The 27,905-nt window shown below is 40.7% G+C and overlaps 1 protein-coding gene across 1 annotated transcript; it reads right to left on the bottom strand.

Annotated features, from left to right (window-relative positions):
- Positions 1–121: 121 nt before the first annotated feature.
- On the bottom strand, positions 122–27,062 carry klf12a (Kruppel-like factor 12a). The gene is made up of 6 exons (XM_017458136.3): positions 26,840–27,062; positions 17,511–17,577; positions 13,369–13,948; positions 10,497–10,635; positions 4,145–4,302; positions 122–1,669 (listed from the first exon to the last, which is right to left on the bottom strand). The coding sequence occupies exons 2-6, from the start codon at positions 17,574–17,576 to the stop codon at positions 1,488–1,490; spliced, it is 1,125 nt and encodes a 374-aa protein (XP_017313625.1). The 5' UTR covers position 17,577; positions 26,840–27,062; the 3' UTR covers positions 122–1,487.
- Positions 27,063–27,905: the final 843 nt, after the last annotated feature.

Raw genomic sequence — 27,905 nt, 5'->3', positions numbered from 1 at the left:
GGGAATTGTGAATGGAGGCTTTTACCGCGTTATCAGGCTTTTCTTATTTTAAAAACATTACTGTGAATAAAAGTCTGATTATTACATATAGCGTAAGAAAAGAGAAAAGACTGCAGCTGAATTAAAGTGTTAAGTGACTTTTTATTCATGCCTTCAGTCAGCCCATTAAACATATATATATATATATATATTTATGTATAAATTCACAGTCAATCCATATAAAAAAAAAGGAAATGTATACAATAACATCATTTACAAATACATAATTGAGAAACAGGATTAAAGGTTAAAGGAAGGTCGGTATGACGCTTTTCGATTATCGGTCATCGGGCGTCTCTATACAACACGTATATATAAATGGTGACGTCACATACGTTCGAAAAAGGGTGCAATAAAAATACTGAACAAATACATGACATGACATGACTTAAAATGCACATACAGAGCATGATTTATTTTTATTTTTTTAAATGTACAGACATCTGCTACACTATGTTTGTGCACAAATTATGCAGTTTAAATGAAAATGAATCTCTCTCTCTCGCTCTCTCTCGCTCTCTCGGGAAACACAGTACATGAATTCAATAATAATAATAATAATAATAATAATAATAATAATAGGATTGTTATGACCTTATGTTTAATCTGTGTGAACACTCATTCCATATCAAAAGGTGTGCAAAGTTTTTTTTTTTTTTTTTTTTTTCCCACCAGGAAATAAATCCCTGATTGTTTTCTTTCTTTTTTTTTTTTTTTTCTTCCATTAGAAAAAAGCGATATTAAGTGGATGGAATTTTCACACTGAGGTTTATACCCTGTTAATTATCCATCTGTGTTTTTGATCTGAATGAAAATCTGCGACGAATGACACAATCTGGTCCTCATGCGCCGATGAGAAACAAGCAAATAGTTTGGAGAGGTGATCTGCCCTTGTTTTTTTTTGTGTTTTCTTCTTCTTCACAGTTCACAACTGACACTGTTGATGCAGTCAGTAAAAAATTAAAAATAAAAATACAGCGATTTACATTAAGGTTTCTAACTGGCTAAAACAAACTGGTGTAATACTCTTAAACTGGGTTTTAAAATTGCAATGAACTTACATATAAATGCTGATTATGATTGACATACCCTGCAATATGCGCTGGTATTATTTGATAATCTCTCTCTCTCTCTCTCTCTCTCTCTCTCTCCTTCATACTTTGTAAGTCTTTGTAATATCTTAGAATATGAGTGCATGATCAGCAAGATCAGCTCCTTACAGATATAGATATAGATATATAAATGTATTCTTCAGGATATAAAGGGTAAAAACTGATCAGCACTCCTACTCTTCATTCATGACTAGACTTTATTATCTCTCTTAATACCACGAGCACATTCAGGGAAAGGTCCAGCCTTTCCCGAGCCACATCCTGACTCTGACCCCTTAAAACTGGTCCATCCGTGTGTGTGTGTGTGTGTGTGTGTGTGTGTGTGTGTGTGTGTCTTCACACCAAGGCGTGGCGGCGGCGGTGGAGTGCCAGGTGGTCCGAGCGGGAGAAGCTGCGCTCGCAGTCGCCACACTTGAACGGCTTGACCCCTGTGTGCTTGCGGTAGTGACGCGTGAGCTCGTCCGAGCGTGCGAACTTCCACGCGCAGCCGTCCCACGTGCATTTATACGGCTTTTCACCTGAGACAGAGAGAGAAAGAGAGAGAGAGAGAGAGAGAGAATGCAGGAGAGAAGATAACAGTGCATCTGTGGTCCTTTTCAGATTTGCTTTTGAAATAATGCTAAATACATTTATGTGGGACGAAGGAACTTATATGTTGTACTGTGTCTTTATTCAGTTAATAGAAACCCTAGAATCCGTTTATACTTTAAAGCTGCTGTTTGTATTATTATTTTTTTTATTCTTTCCAAACCTGTAATCATCATATCATGATCCCAAAAAAAACCCAACATCTTAATAAAATCTCACAACTTTGTCATTCAGCTCTCGGCATAGTTTCTTCATTTCAAGCCTTTGTTTGTAATTTTTCTGCCCCTGAAATGAGCTCCACCTCCAGCCAGAACACAGCTGCTCAACACTGATGGTTTTCCTTTAACTTGTGTGTTATTTCCAGACTACAGTTCCTTCCTGGACCACTAGAGGGCACCCTTACTCACTGTATTGAACTTCATTGATTGTCTACCCCATTCCCTGCCATGATCATGCACACATATTTGGTATTTTCTCATTAGTCACCTTATTTAAGTTCCTGTTTGCCCCCCCCCCCCCCCCCTCCTTTTTGTTTGTTTGTTATTGGAGCATTATTCTTATTCTGTGTTGGCATGTGTGGCTAGAGTTTGGTTACTGGTTTCTGTGTAAATAGTTTTGTTTTCTAGTTTAAGTTTTACTAGCCTAGCTTAGCATTAGCCAAGACCCTTGTTGTCCCAGTTTTTGTTTATCTCTTGGTTGTTTTTGTCCCTATTAAAGATGTTCTGCACTTTGCATCCATCTCCCTGGACTCCTGTTATGACACATCATCACCATCACCAAACCAATCAAGTTTCTCCGGTCAGTAATCAAATGTTTGGATTTTCCCCAATACAAATGGTTCTAGTTTCTAAATGAGAACATGAAACACTCAGAAAGATGATCTATACACCGAAGAGAATTGCGAGCAGTGCACTAGAGGTCACGAGGTCTCTGGTTTGAACCTGAGCTCAGGTGATCATATTGTACTTTTAAAACTCTTTGTTATGGTATATATCAGGGGTCGAGAACCTATGGCTTGGAAGCCATACATGGCTCTTTCAGTGATTGCCTATGGCTCGATGGCAGGAAAAAGAAAAACAATCATGAATCACAAAATGTAGTGTGTAATTTAAATTAAAACTATTACATATTTTACATTATTACATAATTTATAATCGATGCCCGTTTATGATGTATACACTGACCACTCGTGATATGGCACAACAAGCTCAAATTTCATTGGGCAATGTTGAGCAGAGCGGTAACTTCCCGGTCTGATTCGTAAATCAGTTGAAAACTACATAGCCAGTCTGTTTTCAGTTTTGTTTGTTTGTTTTTTTATATAATGGTGAAATGGCCGAAAGAATGAATCGGACAGATGAATCTGTATATTTGGAAGTCGCATTAACGGTAAGTAGTGCTCAATTTACTCTTAAGTAAGAATTGTATTGATTTACCATTTGATGAATCTATCATAGTTGGTTAAATGAAGTCCAAGTGCCACCTACAGGCCTATTAGGTGAAGTGCAGGCTGTTAGGTCAAGAACATGTCAAATGACCATTATTACATTAACACTCTATAATTATGCAATAATAGTAAAGATAATAACTATAATAATATGACGTGTGTATATATGTATATATATTTTCCTCATGATCTTAAAGCTTTTGATCTGAAGGTGTATGAATAAATGTGTGAAATCGGTGTTGTAGACAAAAATGTAATCCTGCCAACATATTCATTTCTTTCATTAGAAAACTAACATTTTATTTACAAAAAAAAAAAGTCTTTATTTAAACGGACGACTCGGAGCAAAATATTCTGAAAAGCAGCCGACAAGACTCCAGCGTCGGTGCGAACTCCTTTAATACTGTTTAAAAATCATCTGAGGGAAATTCCTCAAGAAATGAGGCGAGAAAACGCCAAGAATACATTTCAGGAAATTCTAGGCACTTTGAAGATGCTAAAATACTAAATTATTTTGATTTATTTTGCGTTTTTTATCACAACATAATTCCCATAGATACATGTGTGTTACTCCAGAGTTTTGATGACTTTATTATTATGATGAAATGGGGGGGGGGGGGGGGTTGAATAAAAATAAAGAATGAGTGTTTCTAAAGTTTTGACTGGTAGTGTGTGTGCAAACTCCAATTTTCCAATATATACTGCAATATATACTCCGATATAAACTCCTCATGTCCACTCAGTCTTCGCTGGATCTTTTTTGCATTTGTGTCACACATGCTCAGGTATGTGTCTTCTTTGGATTTATGCATTTTTCTTTGTTTTAGTCCTTGTATTTATAGTTTTAGTCCTTTTACCTGGTAATTAAGACTTTTTTTCTGGCCCTAACCTTAGTACATGTCACTACACATAGTAACAATGCTGTTAGTGTTTTTTCCTGGTTTCTCTTCACACTCACCGGTGTGTGTCCTCCTGTGGGCTTTGAGGTGGGAGCTCTTGGTGTAAACCTTACTGCAGCCGTCAAACTCACAGCGGTGGATGCGTCTCCTCTTGGTGTCAGGAGACTCGGGCCGCCGTGACCTTCGGATGCTCTCGATGCTGAACGGCAACATGGAGCTGCGAAGACAATGATAAAAAAAACATTACTTTATATCTTTCACAAGCAAAGGGGTACATGTTCTGAGGTGCAGAAAGAGAACTGTAATAAACCAGTAAATGTTTCAGGTGTTGTAGTTTACTGTGCTGAATTCGCAGAATATTGATGATGCTGAGAAGAACCATCTCAGCTTAAACCTCATCCCAAGATTTTTTTTTTTTTTTTTTTAATAAATGAAAAGGGTAAATGCGAGGGAGACCAGATACACACTGGGAATGAAGGCAGATTCTTCTGATCCATAAATAAAGACAGATAATGGAGGAAGGGGGAAAACAAACAAGAAGGAGAGAAAAAAAAACAGGTGAGAATGGAAGGAGATATAATGGTAAGGGAGAGAAAACAAAGGGAGGAAAGAAAGAATGCAAAAAAAAATCGCAGAAGAAAAGGGAGAAAAAAAGTAAATAGACTGACAAAAGAAAGGGGAGAAAAGGGAAGAAAGAGAGAGGAAAAATAAAGGAGAGAAGGGGTGAAAAAAATATTTAAAAAACCCCAAAGAGAAACAGATACAGAGACAGAACAAAAAAAAGAAAGAAAATGAAAAGGAGAGAATGGAAGGAAATATAAAGGGAAGAGAGAAAAAAAGAAACAGAGGAAAACAAAGGGACGAAAGAAAGAAAAGAGGAAAAATAAAGGCAGGAAAGGAAGGATGCGAAAAAAAATCACGTAAATAGACCGACAAAAGAAAGGGGAGAAAGAAAGAACAAAAAAGGAAAGAAAGTGAAAATAAAGGAAAGAAACGTAAGAAAGAAAACAATTAAAATAAAGGGAAATGAAATACATTTACTAAAAAAGAAAGAAGGAAAGAAAGGCATTAAACTGAAATAGCAATACATTTAACACACATTTAACATTTTACTGGTTGTTTAATTCCATAAAAGTCACATTAGAAATGTTATTCAGCCAATGCAGCTATTTTAAGTCGTTTTATTTATCTTTAGAGTGAGGTATCTTTCCTAAAACACCTTGACACCAGAAAGAATCATGGGGAATGTCTGGACGTGGACTATAATGTAAATAAGGGAGCAGCTTTAGCAGTAATGATAAATCCGGACACTAGAGGGAGCTGCGCTGCTGTTAAACTGCCAACATCCAGCTCCTGCCTGAGCCTGCTCTACTAACAGATGAAGAAGGAATGTATTTATCCATAAACATATTCGAGAGCCGTAAACAATTTCCACAAAAAAAAAAACTTTGAAAAGATGAAAAAAAGTAAACAACGTTCGAACATGGACACAAACACACACTGAGAAAGTCATACTGTACACTGCAACACAAGAAAAGACACAACAATCTTAGCTCATCCGTGTACATATGAGTAACACACACACACACACACACACACACACACACACACACACACACACACAAAACGATGGATCCTGGATCAGTAGTTTGAGTCACACAGGCTTTATCTGGAGAAGTTTGGGAGTTTCACCTCACCCCTTGCAGACTCACTTCCTGTTTCTCTTGGGCCACACGGGTACATCATTTGTGTGTGTGTGTGTGTGTGTGTGTGTGTGAGAGAGAGAGAGAGAGAGAGAGAGAGATGTGGAAAGGGGAGAACGGCCACCTGTGGCTGCTGGCAGCTCGAACTCTTCTGGGAGCCCAGAGGAGATGGAGGGGAAAAAGAGGCATTCGACTCCCCCATCTTCTCTTCTCTCATTCTCTCTCAAAACAGAGAGGAGAAAATGATTCACCGATTCAGCACGAGACATGAGGGAGGGAGTGGAGAGAGCAGAGGGACGTCTTTGAGGATCTCAGGAGATCCTCAAATCTTTATGATGCTGGATTTGGAGATCATCAGCAGATTTTCAGCCTTCACACAGGAGGATGTGCGTAGCGTCGGGGTCATAGCAAACAGATTTCTTTAGGAATGAAAACATTCTGTGCCAGTACACTGGGTCAGGAACTAAAAGTGATGGAGGGATGAAAGATTTTTTTTTATGAGCCCTTTAGGTACATTTATAAGCCCTAAAACAATGGCAGAAAGAAAGAAAAAGTATGAGAACGAAAAAATATAATAAGAATATAGAATGAAAATGGAAAGAAAGTAGTGAAGTAGAAACAAAAAGACAAGTTAAAAAATGGGGGGGGGGGGAGAAGAAAATGGATGATGAGGAAAAAAAGGAAGAAAGTTAAATTAAGAAGAAACAAAGAAAGAAATAAAAAAAAAATAAGGGGTGAATTTAATTAAAGCTCCTGATTGGTCAGTGAAACATGTGAAACCTGTTATGACATCATCATATGATGGGTGAGTTGATGGAGGTGTGAGGTGGTGGAGGTGTGGGTTGATGGAGTTGTGAGCTGATGGAGATGTTTGTTGATGGAGGTGTGAGCTGATGGAGATGTTAGTTGATGGAGGTGTGGGTTGATGGAGTTGTGAGCTGATGGAGATGTTAGTTGATGGAGATGTTAGTTGATGGAGATGTTAGTTGATGGAGGTGTGGGTTGATGGAGTTGTGAGCTGATGGAGATGTTTGTTGATGGAGGTGTGAGCTGATGGAGATGTTAGTTGATGGAGATGTTTGTTGATGGAGGTGTGAGCTGATGGAGATGTTAGTTGATGGAGATGTTAGTTGATGGAGGTGTGGGTTGATGGAGTTGTGAGCTGATGGAGATGTTAGTTGATGGAGTTGTGAGATGATGGAGATGTTAGTTGATGGAGTTGTGAGCTGATGGAGGTGTGAGCTGATGGAGTTGTGAGCTGATGGAGATGTTAGTTGATGGAGGTGTGAGCTGATGGAGATGTTAGTTGATGGAGTTGTGAGCTGATGGAGGTGTGAGCTGATGGAGATGTTAGTTGATGGAGGTGTGAGCTGATGGAGATGTGAGTTGATGGAGGTGAGATTTGTTGGAGGTGTGAGCTGATGGAGTTGGGAGTTAATGGAGGTGTGAGTTAATGGAGGTGTGAGTTTATAGAGGGGAGAGTTGATGAAGTTGTGAGTTGATGTATGGGTGAGTTCATGGAGTTGTTAGTTCATGTAGTTGTTTGGTGATGGATGCGTGAGGTGATGGAGGAATGAGGTGATGGATGCGTGAGGTGATGGATGTGTGAGGTGATGGATGCGTGAGGTGATGGATGCGTGAGGTGATGGGTGTGTGACATGGAGGTGTGAGGTGATGGATGTGTGAGGTGATGGAGGAATGAGGTGATGGGTGTGTGAGGTGATGGGTGTGTGAGGTGATGGAGGAATGATGTGATGGGTGTGTGAGGTGATGGATGCGTGAGGTGATGGATGTGTGAGGTGATGGATGCGTGAGGTGATGGAGGTGTGAGGTGATGGAGGAATGAGGTGATGGGTGTGTGAGGTGATGGGTGTGTGAGGTGATGGAGGAATGAGGTGATGGGTGTGTGAGGTGATGGATGCGTGAGGTGATGGATGTGTGAGGTGATGGATGCGTGAGGTGATGGGTGTGTGAGGTGATGGAGGAATGATGTGATGGGTGTGTGAGGTGATGGATGCGTGAGGTGATGGATGTGTGAGGTGATGGATGCGTGAGGTGATGGAGGTGTGAGGTGATGGATGCGTGAGGTGATGGATGCGTGACGTGATGGAGGTGTGAGGTGATGGATGCGTGAGGTGATGGATGCGTGACGTGATGGAGGTGTGAGGTGATGGATGCGTGACGTGATGGAGGTGTGTGGTGTGATGGAGGTGTGAGTTGTTTGAGCCACTCTGTGGCTGTGTTTCTACTGAAGGCTGAACGAGAGAGAGGGAAGCTACAGCTGAACAGCATCTAAAAACAGTGGCGCTTGTTCTTTTGTTCCGTCTTTTGTTTAAACATTTTTTCCTCCTGGAGGTGCAAGAAGGGGCTTTCCTGCAGCGAGGACGTGCATGGCAGTGCCACTGAGTTCGGATCAGTTCACACACAGTCTCTAACACACAGGACAATGGTGTACAGAGCGTTCAGCTGACCCGGGATCAGGAGAAGTGAATCAAGTTCATGACGTGAACCTGGTCGCCTCGTGCACCTGCGTCCCTGAAACATACTCCCTCCGAGACCTGAGCAAACAATGATTTTAAGGAACGGCAGAATGCATTAGCCAGCTCATCCGGCCTCTCTCTCTCTCTCTCTCACACACACACACACACACACACACACCCCATGACACATTCAAACACATTGTTGCCTTGAGGCTTGGCAAAAAGCTCAGCACCGCTGGCAGCCATGTTCTTCTTTCTCCCCCTGGTGTGCCCATCAGCTGGCACGGCCGAGACGCAACACTCTCGCCTTGTGGGCATTCTGAATATGGAGGAGCCTCTGTCACCCTCCAGGGAGAATTCCTTTATTAATGAGCTTCCCTTTGGGCCGAGCTAGAAGTACACACACACACACACACACACCTGCACATCTGCCATTCCTTCACAAGTGCCCGTTTATAATGATGATGAATTCATGCTGACAGGGAAAAGTGTCTCCACAAAATTCTACCAAACTGAGAGACAAAACCAGCCAGATCACACACACACACACACACACACACACACACACACACACACACACACACACACACACACACAGGTTGGGAGTTTACTTTCTCATTTCGGCGCACGCCACGTTTCAGGCTGTCCAGTGATGCATGAAACGCTAATACAGTGACAAATTATTATGGATCATCATGAGTGTTCTTGTACACGTTATAAATTGCACAGACTGTGCCTAAATTTTCTCACATGTGTGTGAGACATCTATACCGCTTTCCAAGAAGGTTCTGCTTGGAACCTTTTCTGAATCGGAAACTTAAATGCTTAAACTTACAGTTAGTTCAAGGGTTTATTTTTGTTATTGGGCATGCGTCGCACTGTAAAACACTCTTCAAAGGAAGTTCATGTGTAGAACCGTACAACAGAGGTGCTTGCTTTCAGTGGAACCCTTTAAACACTCCTTTATATCTGTTTACTGTCTAAACAGATATAAGGGGGTGGGGGGGGTGGGGGGGGCACACCAAATATACTAAAGGTTTATTCAGTTGTCCCCCTCAAGGAATCCTGAAAAGTTACGTATAACCCGACAACACAGTTTCCCCGCAATCATAAACAGTTCCAAGTAGAACGTCTTTGAACATATAGAACCATTAACTATCTAAAGAACCACTGGAGTCTCGTTTTCTGTAACAGCGTATGGAAATATTACTATACGTCCACTCTTACAAACAGGAGGTAACGTCGAGCACTTCTCAATGTTCTCTTTAGGAGAACCGTTAAAAGGTTCTAGGTCAAACCTCCTGTACAACTGGAGGTTTCCCATTCAGGAAAGTAGAACACCTTTATAAACCTTGAATCATTAACAGTCCAACCATTAACAGTCCAACCATTAACAGTTAGTTGGACAGTCTTTTAAAAAAAAAAAAAACGAAACAAAAAAAGCGTTGATGTATAACCCGACAACACAGCGTCCCATTCATAAAAGGTTCCAAGTAGAACGCCTTTGAACGTCTACAACCATTAACTGTCTAAATACCCACTGAAGTCCCCTTTTCTGTAATAGTGTACGAAAATATTACTATCCATCCACTCTTACAAACAGGAGGTTACATTAAAGAGCACCTTAAAGGGTTCTTCAGTTTGTCCCTCTGAGGGAACCCTTAAAGGTTCTACGTATAAACACTGTTTTACATTACCTATCCAAAGAACCACTAAGGCATCGTTTATTTATTGTTTTAAAAAAAATAGTTTATGAAAAATATTTCTGTACTACTACTCTTTTAGGAAAAAAGTTCCACCTAAGACCTTAAAGGGTTCTTCAGTGTGTCTTTCCTGACCTAAAAGATTCTATGTAGGTTCAGAAAGATTCGACAACAAAGACTTTAAGAAAACGCTCCAAGTGGAACTCTTTTAGAACGCTAGAACCATTAACGACACAAATAAACCTTGAAAAAAGGTACAAAAATGTATCACTAAAGTTAGTTGTACACTTTATAAAAGAGAGAGAGAGAGAGAGAGAGAGAGAGAGAGAGAGAGAGAGAGAAGAAAAATTGGGTTTGTCAGTCTAGGGTAAAGGTTAAAGGTTCTTTGTTGAACTTTTAAAAAGCTAGACATATTAACCATCCTACCAACCAACTATTGAGAACTATTGTGTGTGTGTGTGTGTGTGTGTGTGTGTGTGTGTGTGTGTGTGTGTGTGTGTGTGTGCGTGTGTGTGTAAAACTCACTCCTGTACAGCACGGGCGATGGTCAGGGCGGTAGAGCCGGTCTCGTTCACGCTGTCCAACGTCACATTGGGCAGGTCATCGTCCTCGCTGTCACTCAAAGATCGCCGTGGAGACGGTCCATCTGGCACTCTGTGTATGACTGGAGAAGAGAATGAAGAGGGCGGGTTTAGAGACGTGGTGTGGATATGAATGTAAGTGAAGTAAAAAGTAAAAATAATAATAAAAAATTATGAGAATTTTTTGCTGCAGTAAACCAAATTGACAGATGGCTATAAATGCTAAAAAATAAAATAAAATAAAAACCATTGAACATCATTTATTTACCTCATAAATGTCTTTATGAGAATATCAAAAACATATGGTGTTTATATGGCTAACTTGTCTTCAAAAATGTCTGATTCTGATGATATAGAATGGTGTTCAGGTTCATCTGTTAGCACAGTGCTAAAATAACATCTTAAAGAGAGAGAGAGAGAGAGAGAGAGAGAGAGAGAGAGAGAGAGAGAGAGAGAGAGAGAGACAGAAAAAAGAGAAAAGGCTTTATTTTTGGGTAGTTAACTATGAGCCCAGTTTGTCAGTCTGAGGAAAATAGACCAAACTAGACCCAACAGCTATTATGCTAGGTAACAATGTGCTAACTGAAACCTTTAGCTAAAGAATTTGCATGCTAATCTCACTACCTATCTAACAAAGCCAATATATAAATCTTGGGTGTTAGTGTAACATTATATTTGAGCAGGTTTGGCTAAATAATTCACTGAGAATATGACAACGCATATTACTGAAATCTTCCTGTGAAAAGTGAGCGCTAGTTGGCTAGCACTGAGCTAACATGTTAGCTAGCTGTTTGGCAGGAGAACATGTAGGAGTTTCTTAACGAGTTATTTTTGTATATGTATTTTATTTGTTTTGTTTTGTTTTGTTTTTACACTTTCAATGATTAAGTGTAGAAACGACCTCACAAAAGCTCATCTTTAAGGATTCACACTGTGCTAACATCTTTGCTAACTTTTCCAGGTCTGAATTTCCTCAGACGTGTTTATAAGCGCATGTGGTGAATTAAAAAAAAAAAAAAAAAAAAAAAAAAGAATAAGAAAGAAACAGCAATGTTTTTGCCTACAGATGTGACATATGAAATGATTTCTCCGACCAACTGATCTTTTTTTTTTTTTTTTTTTTTTTTTTTTTTTTTTTTTTTTTTAACCGTAGTCTGGAACAAATGAAGCTGTTATCTGGAAGAGCAAAGCGTGTTTACATCAAAGGCAGAAAAAACTTTCAGTACCAGGAACTTTTTAGTGCCTGATCAAACGCTGGGATTTTCCTTTTAGGTTTTTCTAATGAATCTCTGTGAGTCAACTAATTAATGCTAAACCTAAAGACTAGTGCTGTGAAAAGGACAAGATTTCCTGGTAAACACAAAAGCGTATAAATCACATCCTGTGAAACTGTAGCCGGATGTGTCTGTCTGCGTTTTTTTTTTTTTTTTAATTATTGTCATTATTTTAAAATAATTTTTACAGTTACTGGAGTGTCATGGCTAATGTCTGGTTGCCTTGTTGTTACCATGGAAACCTCTCGAGAGACACAGCAGAGGGCATAGAAAAAGACAAATCTTTTTTTTTAAATTATTTATTTATTTATTTATTTTTTTTTACAGATGTAAGATTATCATACTCATCAGCATATCAGCTGCATGTGTATGAAAGTGTTTGGGTGTGTGTGTGTGTGTGTGTGTGTTACAGGAGGTTAGTCTTAGGTAACCCCTCTGTCCACTCTGTTTCAAAAGAACGTGGGACGTGGGTAAAAACAGAAAGGGAACTAGAAAATCCTCAACTGCCACTAAGCCTGTTATAAACAGCACTCGTGCGGAAAAGCAGACAGACTGCCATGAGAAATATCTGTGTGTGTGTGTGTGTGTGTGTGTGTGTGTGCTGAAGGGCTACATATTAGTCTCCTTACCTAAGCTCTTAAAGAAAACATAATACGAAAGAAAATATATAAGGACATAAATGTCAAAATATATTGGAAAAAAAACCCAAGACGTATTCTTTTCTTTATTTACATTTGCACCGTGTATAACATCTAGAAACCGTACAATCTGGAGATTTAAAGGAGCAGTCCGTAATTATTAGTGCCGTCTGGCCTCTTCGAAGTGTACTGTAAATCTCATGAATACTATAGTCAAGTGTTCACCTTCCCCCCGAAACGACCATTAAAACCGACATATGCTTGTTAAGATAAAGGGGTGGAGCTATTTTCCGGACCAGAAAATGTTAACCAGAGCCTAAGATGAATAAACCAACCAGATCAAATAAAAAGTGCAATAATGTGCGAATCAGAGTTTGTAGAATGTAATGTATGTTTGAAATGATAGGATTGTTACAGGGCTAGAAACATGTTTAAACTTTACGAACTGCACCTTTAAATTAAGATGCTTTGTATCCCAACTTGTTTTGACTGAAGAAAGACTGTGAAACACAGTGCAGTCTGAAAAATCAAGTGGTGGCTGTTCAACATATTGTTGGGTTCTGGGTTGTGTCATTAACGCTGATGAGATTGCAGGACTCAGAGAGGATTTTGCAGACGACAAAGAAAGTGAGACAGATAGAAAAAGGGGAAGTGTGTGTGTGTGTGTGTGTGTGTGAGAGAGAGAGAGAGGGGAGGGTAAAATAGAACAAATGTCAAAGCCAGTGCCAGAGTTGGAAAGGTACAGATGTTGAGGAAGGGGAAGAGCTGAGAATCTGTAAACTATACAGAGAACCATCAGTTATTCTGCCATGTTTGTCTATTAAAAGCATACATTCTCAATCTCTCTGTCTCTCTCTCTCTCACTTTCTCTCTCTCTCTTGCTCTCTACTGAACTCTCTCTCACCTTTTCCATGTATCCTGCTTTCTTCCAGCATGGGTGCCATGAGGCCTCCAGGTCCCAGTGAGCCAATCCCGGCGTAGACCAGCGGCACGGGTTGTACCACCACAGGGACTCTGCGGGGGTGCAGGTGGATGGGGCTGTGGCACGGAGGCATGACCTGGGGCATGTGCAGGAACGGCTGCCCTCTGCGAGCGATGGAGGGCGGAGACGTCACCCTTGACGGAGACATCTTTAATCGTGGCACTGGCGTTATGACGGAGGGAGGCGAGGTTGAGGTCAGCGATAATGATGATGATGATGATGATGATGATGATAATGATGAAGGAGACTTGGTGGATGAGACTGGAGGGGAGCGTGGTGAGAAACGCAGCAATGATGAAGAGGGCGATGTTGACAATGATGATGATGATGATGATGACGATGATGATGACGGTGAAGAGCGGGATCTATTGGTGGAAAGGTCGACAGGCTCAGTCTGCATCTGGAACAGGTCTGACGGAAATCGTTTTTCAGGTGACTGAGTCCGGAACCTTCTTTCCATCACCAACACGCCCATGTCTGCATAGCTATGGATCTCGGGAGACTGTTAAGGAAAGGAAAAAGATATTTTAAATATGATTTGTACCATGAATTCCCTTCGCTGCTTGTAGGGTGAATTGAAATTTCTTTTAAAAACAATAATAAAAAAAACATCAACAACAACATTACCTTGCACTTGTATTGTCTAGATTTACATTAGCAATCATTATCTAACTTTTCCTCTGCAAACTTTAACTAGCTATGTTATCGGATAAAAGCAACTGCTAAATAAATAAATGTAAATGTTATCTAAGTTCAGTCAAGCAGTTATGTACTTATGTACTCATATTATGAATTTAAAGAAGCCATTTGTAAAGTTTGGTGCCCTCTGCTGCCTGTAAGGTAAAAAAAAAACAAAAAAAAAAAACAAAACAAAACCCATAATGAACGACCACCCGTCCCGTTCCCCCCAAATGACTTCACAGTCTTTGTTAAAACTTCATAAGCCTTTTGGGTTGATTTATAAGAAAAAGAAGCAAAGCTAAGATGAGGGCAGGGCGAATTTCCGGGCCAGAAAAAAACAGCAACAACAAAAGACTGAATTGAAGAAACTAGACAGATCTTTCGCATGACAAAATTGCAAATCACATGTTTCACAAGTTATCATTTAAACTACACAATTCTCACAAGTCTAGAAATACTTTTAAACATTACAAACAGCATCTTTATTCTCCAAATGTGCAACAAACCCTACTTATTTCTTAGAGCTCTCACATTCACATTACAGACAGTGTAAAACAAAACGTGCGCTAATTTTCCGCTGTGTTTCCTGCGGTCGGCTGGCTTGGAGGTTTCTCAACTGAAATGAAACTTGTTTTGAAACCTCATCTCTCTCTCTCTCATCAAATTTTCTCATCTTGATCGTTCCTCTTCTCCTCCTACACAGCCCGTTTCCAACCCCTTATTCGGAAGGGAAAACAAAGGAGGGGGTTCCTCCTGCTTATTACCGCTCATTTTCCGAACTCGCAGAGCTTCTGGACAGCATAGGGGGAGCAAAGTTTACAAGAAAATAAGAGAAGATGCTTTGGCACAGAGCCCGATCAAACTGCACACGCATGCTTCAACCGTCTGCTCTGCTGTTTCGCACTTCAAATGCGAGACCTTGTAGCCCACGCACAAAAACCTCACGCAAACAACAGTGAATGCAATGGGACAGACAGACAGAGATACACAGAGAGAGAGAGAGAGAGAGAGAAAGCGAGAAAGTGAGAAAGAGAGAGACTGGGGGGTAGGATCGGTCTCTGTACACTGTCCTCACTCTGCAGTTTGTTCTGTTATCTATAAACATTAACAAAAAAAATCCAAAGACAATAATGGTACGGTTAGGTAAAGAGAAGTAATAGCAACACGCCTATTTAGAAAATGTTAAACTTTTGTGTTTGTGTTGTATGGGATGTTACTCATTACTGAAGCTCAGATTAATAAAAATAAGGAATTTGGTCCCATATGCTAATACAAAAAAAGAATTCTAAGGGTTTTCGTCTCTTAGCTGGATGAATCTGATTGTATCGATTGGTGTTTTGTGTAAATATTTTTAACACAAATGCCAAAATCACATTTTTCTAGTCATAACAGACTTTTAATTTCTCAGCAGTTCCTGCGTGCTAAACTAAACAGCTAATGTTATAGTTGAACAAAATAGTTTGGTGCAGTTTATATGTTTATGTATGTACATACATACATACATACATATATATATATATATATATATATATATATATATATATATATATATATATATATATATATACATATACATATATGTATGTATATATATATATATATATATATATATATATATATATATATATATATATATATATATATATATATATATATAGTTCTGATTGGTCATAATCAAAATAAATTCAAATTTGAGCTAGTTTACTAGCAGTTAGCTATCCACCTAGTTAACTGGCTAGCAAATTTACCTAATGTTCATTTTAAATTTTCACAGGTTTGGCTGCTGTTAATTGAACTGCCAAAAAAAAACCCACCAACAACTCAGATACTGAAATCGCACAGTGACAAAAGTAAGCTAGTTTACTACATTTACATTTATTCATTTAGCAGACGCTTTTATCCAAAGCGACTTACAATAGAGTACAAATACAAGCAAAGCGATATATCAAGCAGAAAACAATACAAGTAGTGCTACCATACAAGATTTTTAATTAAGTTCTAGAGTACTAGCCGTTAGCTAGCGACCTAGCTAGAGAGGTAGTATGCTAGGTAGGCAAAGTAGCTAGCTAGCATATCTTAATATAAATGAGTTACAGAATCATGCTCGTTATTATGCTAACATTATATTTTCACAGGTTTGGCTTCTGTTAAATAAATTGCCATAAAATGACTCAGATACTGAAATGCCACTTTGACAAGTGTTTAGTTTACTAGCAGGTAGCTAACTGTCTAGCTAAATAGGCATTAGTTAGCAAGGTAAGCAAGGTGGCTTTATGTTTGGTAATTTTATATTTATTTTATCTATGTTATGGTAATGTATTGTACGCTGTGGTAGTTTTATATGTTCCGAGATTTGGCTGCTGTTTAATAAACTGCTGTGGGGAAGAAGAAAAAAGTACATAAATTGAGTCAGATATGTAAATCTGACCTTGAGAAATGCAAGCTAGTTTACTGGCAGTTAACTAGCCGGCTACCAACAGAGGTGGTTCTCTAGGTAAGCAAGCTAGCTAGCAAACATATCTAATGTAACTTTATATTTTCACATGTTTGGCTGCTGTTAAATAAATTGCTAAGGAATTATACAGCATAAAGACTCAAATAAGGAAATCAAACAGTAACAAACATAAGCTAGTTTGCTTGTTTAGCTAGCCACTGACCTAGAGAGGTGGTTAGCTAGGTTAGCAAGTTAAATAGCTCTTTAGCAAACATATCTAATTTAACTGAGTAACAAAACTTTGCTTGCTATGTTCTGGTAACATTATACTGCCACAGGATTGGCTGCTGTTAAATAAGTTGCTAAGAAAATGACAAATGGAGACAGATACTGAAATCTGAGCATGACAGATGTATGCTAGTTTACTAGCGGTTACATAACCACCTGGCTAAACTAAAAAGGTGGCTAGCTAGATAAGCAAGTTAATTAGTGACAAACTCATGCTTGCTTTATAACTGAGTAACAGAATCATGCTTGGTATGCTAATGTTATATTAACTAGCAGTTAATTAGCCAGCTAGCGATTTGGCAGGAAGACTTGGGAGTGTATACATAGTTCCTGGCGCTTTTAAAATGAAAGTAAAGATTAAAGCTTTGTTTTTTTGTTTGTTTGTTTGTTTGTTTTTTTTGTCATTTAACTGACACTGCTTTATGATAACAGTGAGTTTAGTGATAGCACTTCAAGCAGTTTCTTGTGTACATATGAAAAGGTATTATCTCTATCATCCCTAGTGCAAACTTGATGCAATCATTTAGCATAGTACTGCATACTTTGAATCAAACAGAAAACCATCTGATCTGAAACCAGTTTTAAGTATTAACTCTTAGATGGCGTATGTTTACGCAATGACGTCACGGCGTAACATTTTAGTGAGCGTGAAGCTTCTTACCCGCCGCTGCATCTGCACGGGCTCTGCTCTGACTCGCAGGACAGGCATCCCGTCCAGCATCAACATCCTAAACATGAACCATACAGGGACACAAGACAGAAAAGAGACACGTTAGTTTTTCTGATTTCCAGAATTGATCGAATGATTCTGAGAGAATCAAAGCAACATTTTGCCCAAGCATATAAACAAGCCTAATAAAAACAAGAATGAGCGGGTGAAAGAGAGATAAATTGAAAGAGACAGAGATGCAGGACGAGTGTTTAGTCTAACAGCATGTTACAAGCCAGACCCGGCAGGACTGGTAAGGTGTAATGAACCGTTCGAGTCATGTTATGAATCCTTTTGACAGTCATGCAGCTCATAAAATCAGTAGTGCTTAAGTGAGATGTTCGGGTATTTAAGCTCTCCACCTAACCAGAATTTGTGTGTTTGTGTGTTGGCACAGATACCCCTGAAATGTCATTCGGTTCAACTATATACACCTCCAACACCTACTAAATCAGGAGTTGTTCATTTTATTTTGCTTTTGTAGCCAGGAACCTCTTCCAGTGTTAATAAAGTGCCTCAGAGCCCCTTATGATCGCAGCAGATTTAACAAAAAAAAATTTTTTTACCATAATGCAACTGTTCAAATATTAGGTACGTTAGGCAACATTATATTAATTTATTGGTGCCATTAAATGTTTTTATTCCTGAACTTTCCTCCCACAGAACCCAAACCTTATTCGGCTGAGATAAAATGTACACAGCAACTGCATTTGGTTTTGCAGATTTCCAGTGAATTATTCAGTCAGGTTTGTAGGTTTCGTAATAAAATCACCACCACCTTGGAAAGGCTTTTCCTTTTCCAAGGAGGAAACTTAAGGAGGAAACTTAGGACCTTCATTTAGAATTACAAACATTCGAATGGGGGGAAAAAGATGGGATCGCGGTGACTTTAACTTAAGCATGGTTGGTGGTGTAAGATTTTCGCACGTAGCAGTCTCTCGAGTTCACACTGAATGGTGCGAGAGATAACAGCAATAACAACAACAACAATCAAACATCCAGCGAGCAGCAGTTCTGCAGGCGGAGAGGCCTTTTCTATGAGAGAGGTCAGAGGAGAATGGCCAGACTAGAAGGCTACGGTATCTCAAATAAGCACTCTTTATAACCGTGATGAGCAGAAAAGCAACTCAGAACATAAAACACGTCGAACCTTTGGACGGATTGGTTACAACAGCAGAAGACCACATTGGGTTCCATTCCTGTCAACCAAGAACTTGAATCTGAGGCTATGATGGGCACAGGCTCACAGAAAAAAAACAAAAACACGTGTTTTTCCAATCTTCATCTATCCAGTTTTGGTGAAATCCTACTTGGCCAATAAAATTCTTTTTGATTCTTATTCAACGAGACAACGGAGTACTAGAATTCCTCAACTTGCAATTCTGACAGATGTTTACTTGTTTGCAAAGAATGTGCTAATTCAGGAACTTTGCTATTGCAACCACAATACCATCTTTATCAGCATTAATATCAACACAACTATTCCTTGTGCAACTTGGATTAAATGAATGGACTGTGAGCTGCTGGTCATTGCCTCGTTATGGATGTTAAAATGTGGCAGAAATGTAATAGAAGCTGCCCCTTTTATAAACACTGGCCACACATGGCTCGGCGGTAGAGGGGTCAGCAGGTCAGCCATGCTTTTACAGCTCAGCATATACAGTAGCATGGTGATAAATGGCTGTGGTCGATTGTGTCCAATTCTATGCCGTGCTCGCTGATTCAGGAGGGAGCGAGTGCAGAAACATGCTGACTGCTTTGGCCTCTGCTGACCTGGTATTTGTTGTGTGTGTGAGCAATGAAGTAGACAGGATGTTAAAGGAAATGGGTGGGGTCTTGGATGACTGCACAACTATTATAATTCCTTCACCCAAGCTCCTTAATGTAAGTGTGTATGTGTGTTTAACGAACACCCAAACCTACTTTAATAGCACCATAATCCTTCCCGATACATATGGTGTACATATTCACCAGAGGAATCCCACTTTAAGGCACCGTACCTCAGGCCAGCCATCAACATCATGCCTTCCATTTTGCAGTGGACGACTGCGAGAGCCGTATGCTACACAGCTGTGCCTCTGTAACACCTCATACAACCTAGATGAGGCTTGAACGTACCCCTGAGCATCAATAAATCCCCACTCTAAGGGTTTGTTGCCTTGTCCAGGCACTGAGAAGGTTCAGGAAGCGGGCTCTCAGCATTAGTCACAGGATCAGCACGCGGACGGTGACATTGTAATGGTTACAAATGGCTAACCAGGTTTGCATTAATGGGAAGGGATGGGATCAATGAAAGGCTGAGGTCGGGATCCGGATTGGAATCGAATCGCTTATGTGGGAAAGAGAGATTTTCTTTGGCACCCGTTTTGATGAGGGAGAAGCTTTGGTGAAAGAACAGCTGGCCAAGATCAACCTCATTCAGAATGAGGCATGACATGTCAGTGATGGAAGTCAAAGACGGACAAAATCCACTTCAGCCTCCACTCGGGAAAGGATCAGGGGCTACTTCACAGAACCAGACAAATCTCGGATGCGGTTAAAAAAAAAATAGTTCTCACAAATTGGTGACCGAAGAGTGTTGTCAGCTCTTCTTACATATTGAGATCTGTCCTAGTTCAGCGTTTGATTAGTTTCAATTGAATTGCTGTGGTCAACAAACTAATCTCACTAAGCTTTCTTATCACAAAGTCCATTTTTATTCCAGGAGTACGCCTTATCCTGGTCTGATAAACTCGCCTGCAGAGATTTAACTATGCAAGTCATTTTTTTGGCCCAAAATGCAGAGAACTGCACATAGACAAGAAAGCAATGAGTCAATGTTTTTTGTAAAGGAGATGGTCAGTTTCATCAGAGTGCATGACCTCAGTCGGGTCAGCACAACTTCCTTCCACCCTGTTGCTCCGCCAATAACCAGTTTGAGCTTTGTGCCTCCTGGATAAACACCACCTACTCCACCTCTACTCAATAATCTCCTTTGTGTCAGTGACAGATAAGAGTGTAGATGGAAATTGGACTGTGTGTTTGATCTGGCCACAGCAGACTAGAACGTCTTTCAGATAGAACTGCGAAAAGAAAGTGTAAAAAATGAAAATAAATAAAAAGCTACACTTTAAAATTCCATCTAAGACCCTAAAGGGTTCTTTGGTTTGTCTTTCTGTGGGAACCCTTATATAACTCTCTACATGTAATCCTACAACAGATGTTTTCCCTTTCTTTCAAATACGTTTCCAAGGAACGTTTGAAGAACCTTTTTTTTTTTTTTTTTTTTTTGTAAAAGTGTACTGTTGATCAGAATCAGTTAGCATGATCTCATTTGCATAATGGTATATTCCTATATGGTTTAGGTTACATGTGCCTCAAGGGTTCTTCGGCTTCTGAGGGAAGCCTTTAAAAGTTCCATGTATAGTATGCCCACTATCAGAAAGAGATCAGAAAGTAGAACCCCTTTACGAAAGCAAACAGTTATTCCACTCTCAAAACAAACCTTGAGTCACCTTTTTGTCCAGGAGCATAGGAATGGATTGCCATAAAACATCTCCAGCACATAGCGATCTGGATCTTATAGTCATAATCTAAGATCAAGGCCATCCCAAACCTCCCCTGACTCCATGCTGAAGGTCTACCTAAGTATCTAGTTTGGAGCCCATGCCGTCTGAAGCTGATGTCAGTGACAGATAACAGAGATGTCTCGGACTGCCCGGATTGGACCTGCATTCAGGAACACGCAGACCTCTCCTGCTGGATTCTCCTGCTTTGCGTAATCAGACCTCGCCAAAAAAAACCCCAGAGTGACTTCAGACTTTCCATTTCAGCGGCGCTAGTTTTCCTTGGCGGACGACTCGAGTCGGATGGGGGCTGCTGCCGGGCAGAGCCAGGACACTGCTCAGCCTCACAGTATGTGTGTGTGTGTGTGTGTGTGTGTGTGTGTTAGGAGAGGTGCACTATTTCACTGTCTGTTTTCTACGAGAGACAATACACTATGTCCAAGAAATAACTGGAAAGGCTTTTGGACGCAAACAAGAAGAATAACAACCCGAAACAATAAATCAAAACGCTACGTTTTTTTGGGTTGTTTTTTTTTTTTTTTTTTGCAAGTCGTTCTCTTTTCGTTTCAAGGCCTCACTCAATACTGCCAACAGATAGGGACATGATATTTCTGACATTTCAATACCCTTCTCCAGTAAACCCTTTAGAGTTTAAATATAACTTCATAGATTCACAAATCTTGTGGCTGTAACCATTCATTATGTAGTCATTATGAATACAATAATAAACATAATCATATCCCGGAGCTTAAAACAGATAGGTCTTCGTATCGCTATATAAATAATCCCTTCTTGCCTTACAGTGAAAGCACTGTCTAAATAGTCCCCACTTGTCATCCAAGACACTACATAAATATTTGAGACTATCTCCTGCAGATTTACTAAAGTTGCTTCTGAAATTAAGCTTCTGCACTTTCGTTGTCTCTCTCTCCCTAAAGAAAGCTAGCCAAAACACACTCCCTTCTCACATCTGCTATTGATTTGGGGCATGGCCCGTACACCTCGGTTTCTATCTGTCTGTGTAGTCACACAGACACCCTACAACCAGGCTGAGAGCAGGTCGAGCTTCCTGGAGTCTGGAAGTATGCAGAAGGTTTTTATAGGATGTATTAAGCACAGTACAGTGGTACAGTAAGACCGATAGCGTTTTCTCTTTTACAGTAGATTCATCAGAGCTGACAGGATGTGCTCCAGACTGATACATGCAAACAAACAAAACAAAAAAAAAATGTCACAAGCCTGGCTTTCCTGTCATGCTGAAATCCAAACAGCTTGAACAAGACATTTTCCGTGGCTTTTTTATGCAGATCGTCTGACACACTGTCGAATCGACACTCTGTGTTCTGAGTTCTTGTGTTTCTTTTATAATAATGCGGTTATGATCGGGGTTGTCAGAAACTGATCTGAGATCAGCACAAAAAAGCCCATTCTCCCTCTTGGCCTCTTGGGCCCAGACTGGATCTGGTGCTGCCGTACGCTCTTGCATGAAGACCGTGTGCCAGAAAGATCTGAGGCTGCCTCTTTAGTGTTCCCTTGGACGGGCTAAGACAGATGTGTGCAATTTGACTTGAACTGTTGAACCGCACACTGTCAAACTGTTTATTATCAGAGGGCCAGGATTGCGCAATGACTGAAGGACATCAGTGTTTGGCGATATTGTGCAATGGTGCAAAGAGGACCATGAAAAACATGAAGGTGCTCATAAAATGGTACAGATTTTTTTTTCTTTCTTTTTCCAAGAACATACCAACCACTTCAGGATTACAAGCGCTGACATTACTCACTCACTCACTCACTCAAGCTAAGTGAGTGACCTCATGCCCAACCGATGAAGATTCAACAACCAAGGCATCCCTGGACAATTTTATATTGACATCTACAGCACTAGAGTCAATCTATATACTGTGGACCCGTTGACTTTTTAACCCTACCAATTAGTGGAATGAATTGCAACCTAGAAACCTTTCTGAAATATCCAACCCGGTTTGATGAGGAAGGATATTTGCTTTGTGCACGACCATAAAGGATCAAAAGTTGCTAGCGTATGGCCTGGTCTGCTAGCACAGCTGGAAGAGATCTGTGCACATTCTCATCAGGCTCTGGGGGGCAGTGGCTGGCCCTCCACAGCTGTCCTCGGCATTGTGGGAAAGCCTGGGGTTCTTCTAAAGCCGTGCCAGAAAACGCTCGTGCGGCATTGTGAGTGCCAGTGACCGGGCATGCTAAAACCGCTGGGAGAAGAGACGTGAAGAGAAGAGAAACGGCACTCGTACAGAAGAGGAAGAGACAACACAAGGAAGGATTGTATTTTGGGCCAGAAGACGAGGAGAAGTGAGAAAAAAAAAAGTCAAGACACAAATAACTGCACCAAATAAAAGAGTTTGCAACACATTCTTCTGCAACCGATCTCGCCTTTAGTGACACCTTGAGTGACGCTAGATGTTCTTATGAAAAACTCTTCCTTTTGTCTCTCCACCTTTTTTCAGCGAGCAAGCGTTATCAGGCTGCTAGCCTTAACGAGTCAGACAGCTGTGTTTTCCTTCAGCACCACACACACACACACACTCATATACACAGACTCTTAGAGTCCTGGGCAAGGGCTGTTTTTCTCACTCCTGCCCTCGGCACTGCTGGAAGAGCTGCAGCTGCAAGGAGGGAGGGAGAGAAGTATGGACGGAATAGAGAGATAGAGAAATTCGACAGTCGAATAGTGAGAGCATTTATTTTTCATTTGCATTGCATCTATGTGTGTGTGTGTGTGTGTGTGTGTGTGAGATATAAAAACCCTAAACTCACATTGACACGCTCACACCACCATCACAATGCCAACTCGGCCGAACACAGCTGTTGATCAGTAACAGACGGTTAACCAGTAACCCCTTCCACATGTAGCTCTCTCTCTCTCTCTCTCTCTGTCTCTCGCTCTGTCTCTCTCTCTGTGCCTCTGTCTCTATCTCACTCTCTCTCTCGGCGCTCCCCTGTCCTCGGGTGATGTGTGCAATTTGACTTGAACACCAGGAGGGCCCTGGGAGTCAAGGGGTCAAAGTTCGGACACAGGAAGTGCATCCGCTGTGCTGTTCTGGCCCCCGGCTTTTTCCAGAGCTCTGTTTAATGGGCCTGGCAGTCGCCACGAAGAGCCCCTATTTCCCGTACACTACACAAATCACTCTGCCACTCTGTTTTCAGTAGGTCTGTGACTCATACACGTTTGCGTCTATGTGTATGTGTGGGGGAGCATGTTTTTTTTTTTTTTGTTACAGCTTAGAGGGGACGACGTCCCCACAAGGATAGGAATATCTAACAGTTGTAACATTCTGGGGAGGTCCCTGTGAGGAAAGCTGCTTTAAAAAAAAAAAAACCTGCAGCTTTTATTTCAATTAATTGAACGAGCCAAAAACATTCCTTTTGGTTACTGAGGCACTGCATAGCAGGTAGGAGGTATAGCATTAATTAGCTGCATGAATAATTATGTCTATAATTATGAAAGGTTCTTACAAAGATGTGTGTGTGTGAATCATTCGGGTGTGACAAAACAAGCGGAATCCGACGCAGTACCAGTCTCAAGCCGAGAAAGCTCGAGAAATCAAGCATCATATGTTCTGTTTCAAATCCAAGCCAAGACCAGTTCATCGTCTCCATGTGGTGCGTCGTATCAAGAAGAGCAAGAATCTGAGTTCAAGGACAGTTACACAACAGCAGTGCCACAGCTGCAATGAAGAAAACTCAAAGAAAACCGTGTTCCCTATAAATCCTTCCTTCCTGTTATAATAAATAAGATTTCCTATTCCTACTCCTGGGAAACCTTGGTGCAGCAGACGTTCATGCTCTCAATATGTACAGTAGCTCAAGACGCGATTGATAATTAGCCAAAGAGTTAAATCGGTGAATGGTTTTGCACAAGGTCCACATTGGCCTCTGTATTCTGTATCCCAGTCATGTTGACATACTTGACCAACCCCCTCATCATGCCTGTGTTTGCACTCATCCCATGTTCCCTGACCTTTGGCCTCTTCCTTCATTGTACACGTGCAACCCAACTACGACAACAATCCCACCAGAGGTGGGCCTGCAAGGAACACTAGGACAGCACAGGGTCAGCAGAAGTCCAAGACACAGTGAATGTTTGCTTACGTTCCAGCTGTTTCAGATGTGTAACGCTGTCAAAGAAGAGCAGGCCAAGCAAGTTTGAGCCTCTTGAGCCCCTGTGACCGGAGGCTATAACTCACAGCTCCAGACAGGACAATACAGCTACGCTAATTGGCATAAATGGGGAACGATACGGTCCTGGGGATGTCATAATGCTCAGAGCGTCTCTCCGAGGTTAATCGGTGTTTTCCTACCATACGTACAAGAAAATGTGAATCTAACCCAAATGGGGCAATAATATTACAATTATTCGCTAAGTTAGCCAACATTAACTAGCTAGGTTGGCTTCTGTATTATGTTGACATACTTGACCAACCGTCTTTTCATGCCTACCTGTATGTTTGCACTCATCCTACGTTCTAATGTTAGCTAACATCGACTAGTTATGTCACCTCGCTACATCATTTGAAAAAGTTAAATTAAGCATGTAAGGAAACCCACGTGTTCTGGTGTGATGACATTCATTTAAAGGAGCAGTTTGTAATATTTAGAGCCCTCTGCTGCCTTTCAAGTGAACTGCATAAAAAAAAAAAAAAAACACAACAAACAAAACTTCCTGTGTCACTTCCTGATTTCTATCAGACCTTTTTGACAAAATGTTTGCAGCTACTGGAGGTACTAGCTGGGAGCAGAGCTAGTTTCTGGGTCAGAAAACTGCAAACACAAGCTTGAAGTGAAGAAACTAGTCAAATCTGTTGCACTGCTATATTGCGAATTTTAGTTTCTCTACGGCGTCTTCGGAACGATGGGATTATCCCAGATCTAGAAACATTTTCACAAAATGACCCTTTAAGCTAGAGTGTCCAACAAAAGCCAGGCACTAAACCCACTATGAAGAGTGAGTGAAGAGGCCAGTCTTCATCATGCTGCAGATATTGTTGTTCTAAAGAGACGTTCTTGGTATTTGGAGTGGCTCCAACATAACTATCACCCAGCGAGTGAAAGGAAGAGCAGCACTGTGGGGGGGTTCACACAGAGTGCATAAAATGTATTCATAGCTATCCATGTGCTTCATATGTGCATGTGAGGTTTATTCGTACAAGAGTATTAAAACATTCAGAGGAAGTCTATAACCACTGTACATATTGGTGTGGCAGTACCAATTTACATGTCACACATGAACGCATATCAGTAAATTGCACAGACTGCTGAGTGATAGTATAGTCTCTAGAGAGAACAGTAATATATAGACAAACATCTATAGGTCAAAAAAGGTGAATTTTCTGGTGATTCAAAATTTGTAACATCGTAACGTTAATTCTTATAATGATAAACGATTTGTTTGTTTGACTCAAATTGACGGCACGGTCATGTGACCTCGCGTGTCATAGATGAATTAATAATTAGTGCATAATTAATTAATAACTAATTAATCAAGAAATACAGTAGAGAGTGCACACAATATTACGTGTATTGTACATTGTATACGTTGTCAAAGCCGTTTGCCCTTTGGAGATCTGATTTGAATTCTTTCACTCAAGTTTGAGGATTGTCCAAAAAAATACGGCTACGACGGGCAACTCAGTGACATGACAGCTGACAGCTAAGAGAGAGAAAGAAGCAGGCAATGCAATAGAGATTTTAGGAACTGACCTTGTTTGAAGTCTTGGAACGTGAGATCAAGAAGTGATATCCTTATTGAGTCCTTTTAGGTCTCTTTCTGTCTCTGTCTTGTTTTCCTGTGCGGTCAGACTCTTGTCTGTCGCTCGCTCTCTCTCTCTCTCTCTCTCTCTCTCTCTCTCTCTCTCTCTCTCTTGCTCTGTCGTTTCCCTCCTCCTTCGTGGGCTACTCAGGAGGAAATGAATGGGGAGCTCTCACTAAGCTGTTGTACTCTGAAAGTGCACATCACATGACCATTGTGAATGAAGAGAGGGGGTGGACCCTTAGGCTGCCAGGGGCGAGGACAATATAGACCCAGCCTGGTGGTGGTTGTGTGGGTGGTGGTGGTGGTGGTGTGTGTGTGTGTGTGTGTGTGTGTGTGTGTGTGTGGAGATTGCCTCAGAGCTTCAACTGTTGGATTATTGTGAAACAGGAGAACATGTATAGAAGCAGCAGGTTTTGGACCAGATAGGTAGTTGTTCGAGCTGAAAATGGCACCCAGTCTAAGAAAATAAAAAACAACAGTATCCTGCGATTTGGAGAATGATCAAAGCTTTGAAGATCACAGCCACTGTTCTTTCTCGCCCTTTCACCCAGTCACGTCCTTCCACACCATAATTATTTATGATCTGATTTCCAGTAGTCGCAATTTCAAGTAACAGGAAACTGAATGCATGAAAAACAGACCAACAAACAGAAGTGAAAGAGATGCAAGTGCACGAATGGCTTTCTCTCATGCATCCAGGACCGTGTTCCAGCTGGAAGCTGGAGGATGGAAAATCCATTTGGGGCTTAAAGCCTGAAGCGTTTCCTCATGGTGTACACCGTCCAGGACTGCTACTGTGGTAAAGATTACCACCCCACACTGAGCTGCTGCTGGGTCAGTACTGGGCCAGCTGTCACAACCACTGGCCCTGTCTGCGTGAATGTAATGGTGCTGGCTTTTACATGTTTACCTGTTTCTAGACCAGTGATAAAAAATATCATTTCATCTTCAGTAAGCACTTTATCCCGGTCCGGGTTTGCAGTGGATCTGGAGCCTGTCCTGGGAGCACTGGGT

This window comes from Ictalurus punctatus, chromosome 26, assembly GCF_001660625.3.
Source record: "Ictalurus punctatus breed USDA103 chromosome 26, Coco_2.0, whole genome shotgun sequence".
Classification (NCBI taxonomy): Eukaryota; Metazoa; Chordata; class Actinopteri; order Siluriformes; family Ictaluridae; genus Ictalurus; species Ictalurus punctatus.
The sequence above is the reverse complement of the archived record's forward strand: the minus strand, read 5'-3'. Positions and strand labels throughout refer to the sequence as shown.

Excerpts from the sequence above, each read along its gene's own strand:
- klf12a (XM_017458136.3), bottom strand. The coding sequence starts at position 17,576 with ATGTTGATGCTGGACGGGATGCCTGTCCTGCGAGTCAGAGCAGAGCCC. Across the intron at positions 13,949-17,510 it reads CCGTGCAGATGCAGCGGCGG|TCTCCCGAGATCCATAGCTA; the intron begins GTAAGAAGCTTC and ends TTTCCTTAACAG. Across the intron at positions 10,636-13,368 it reads AAGCAGGATACATGGAAAAG|TCATACACAGAGTGCCAGAT; the intron begins GTGAGAGAGAGT and ends TCTCTTCTCCAG.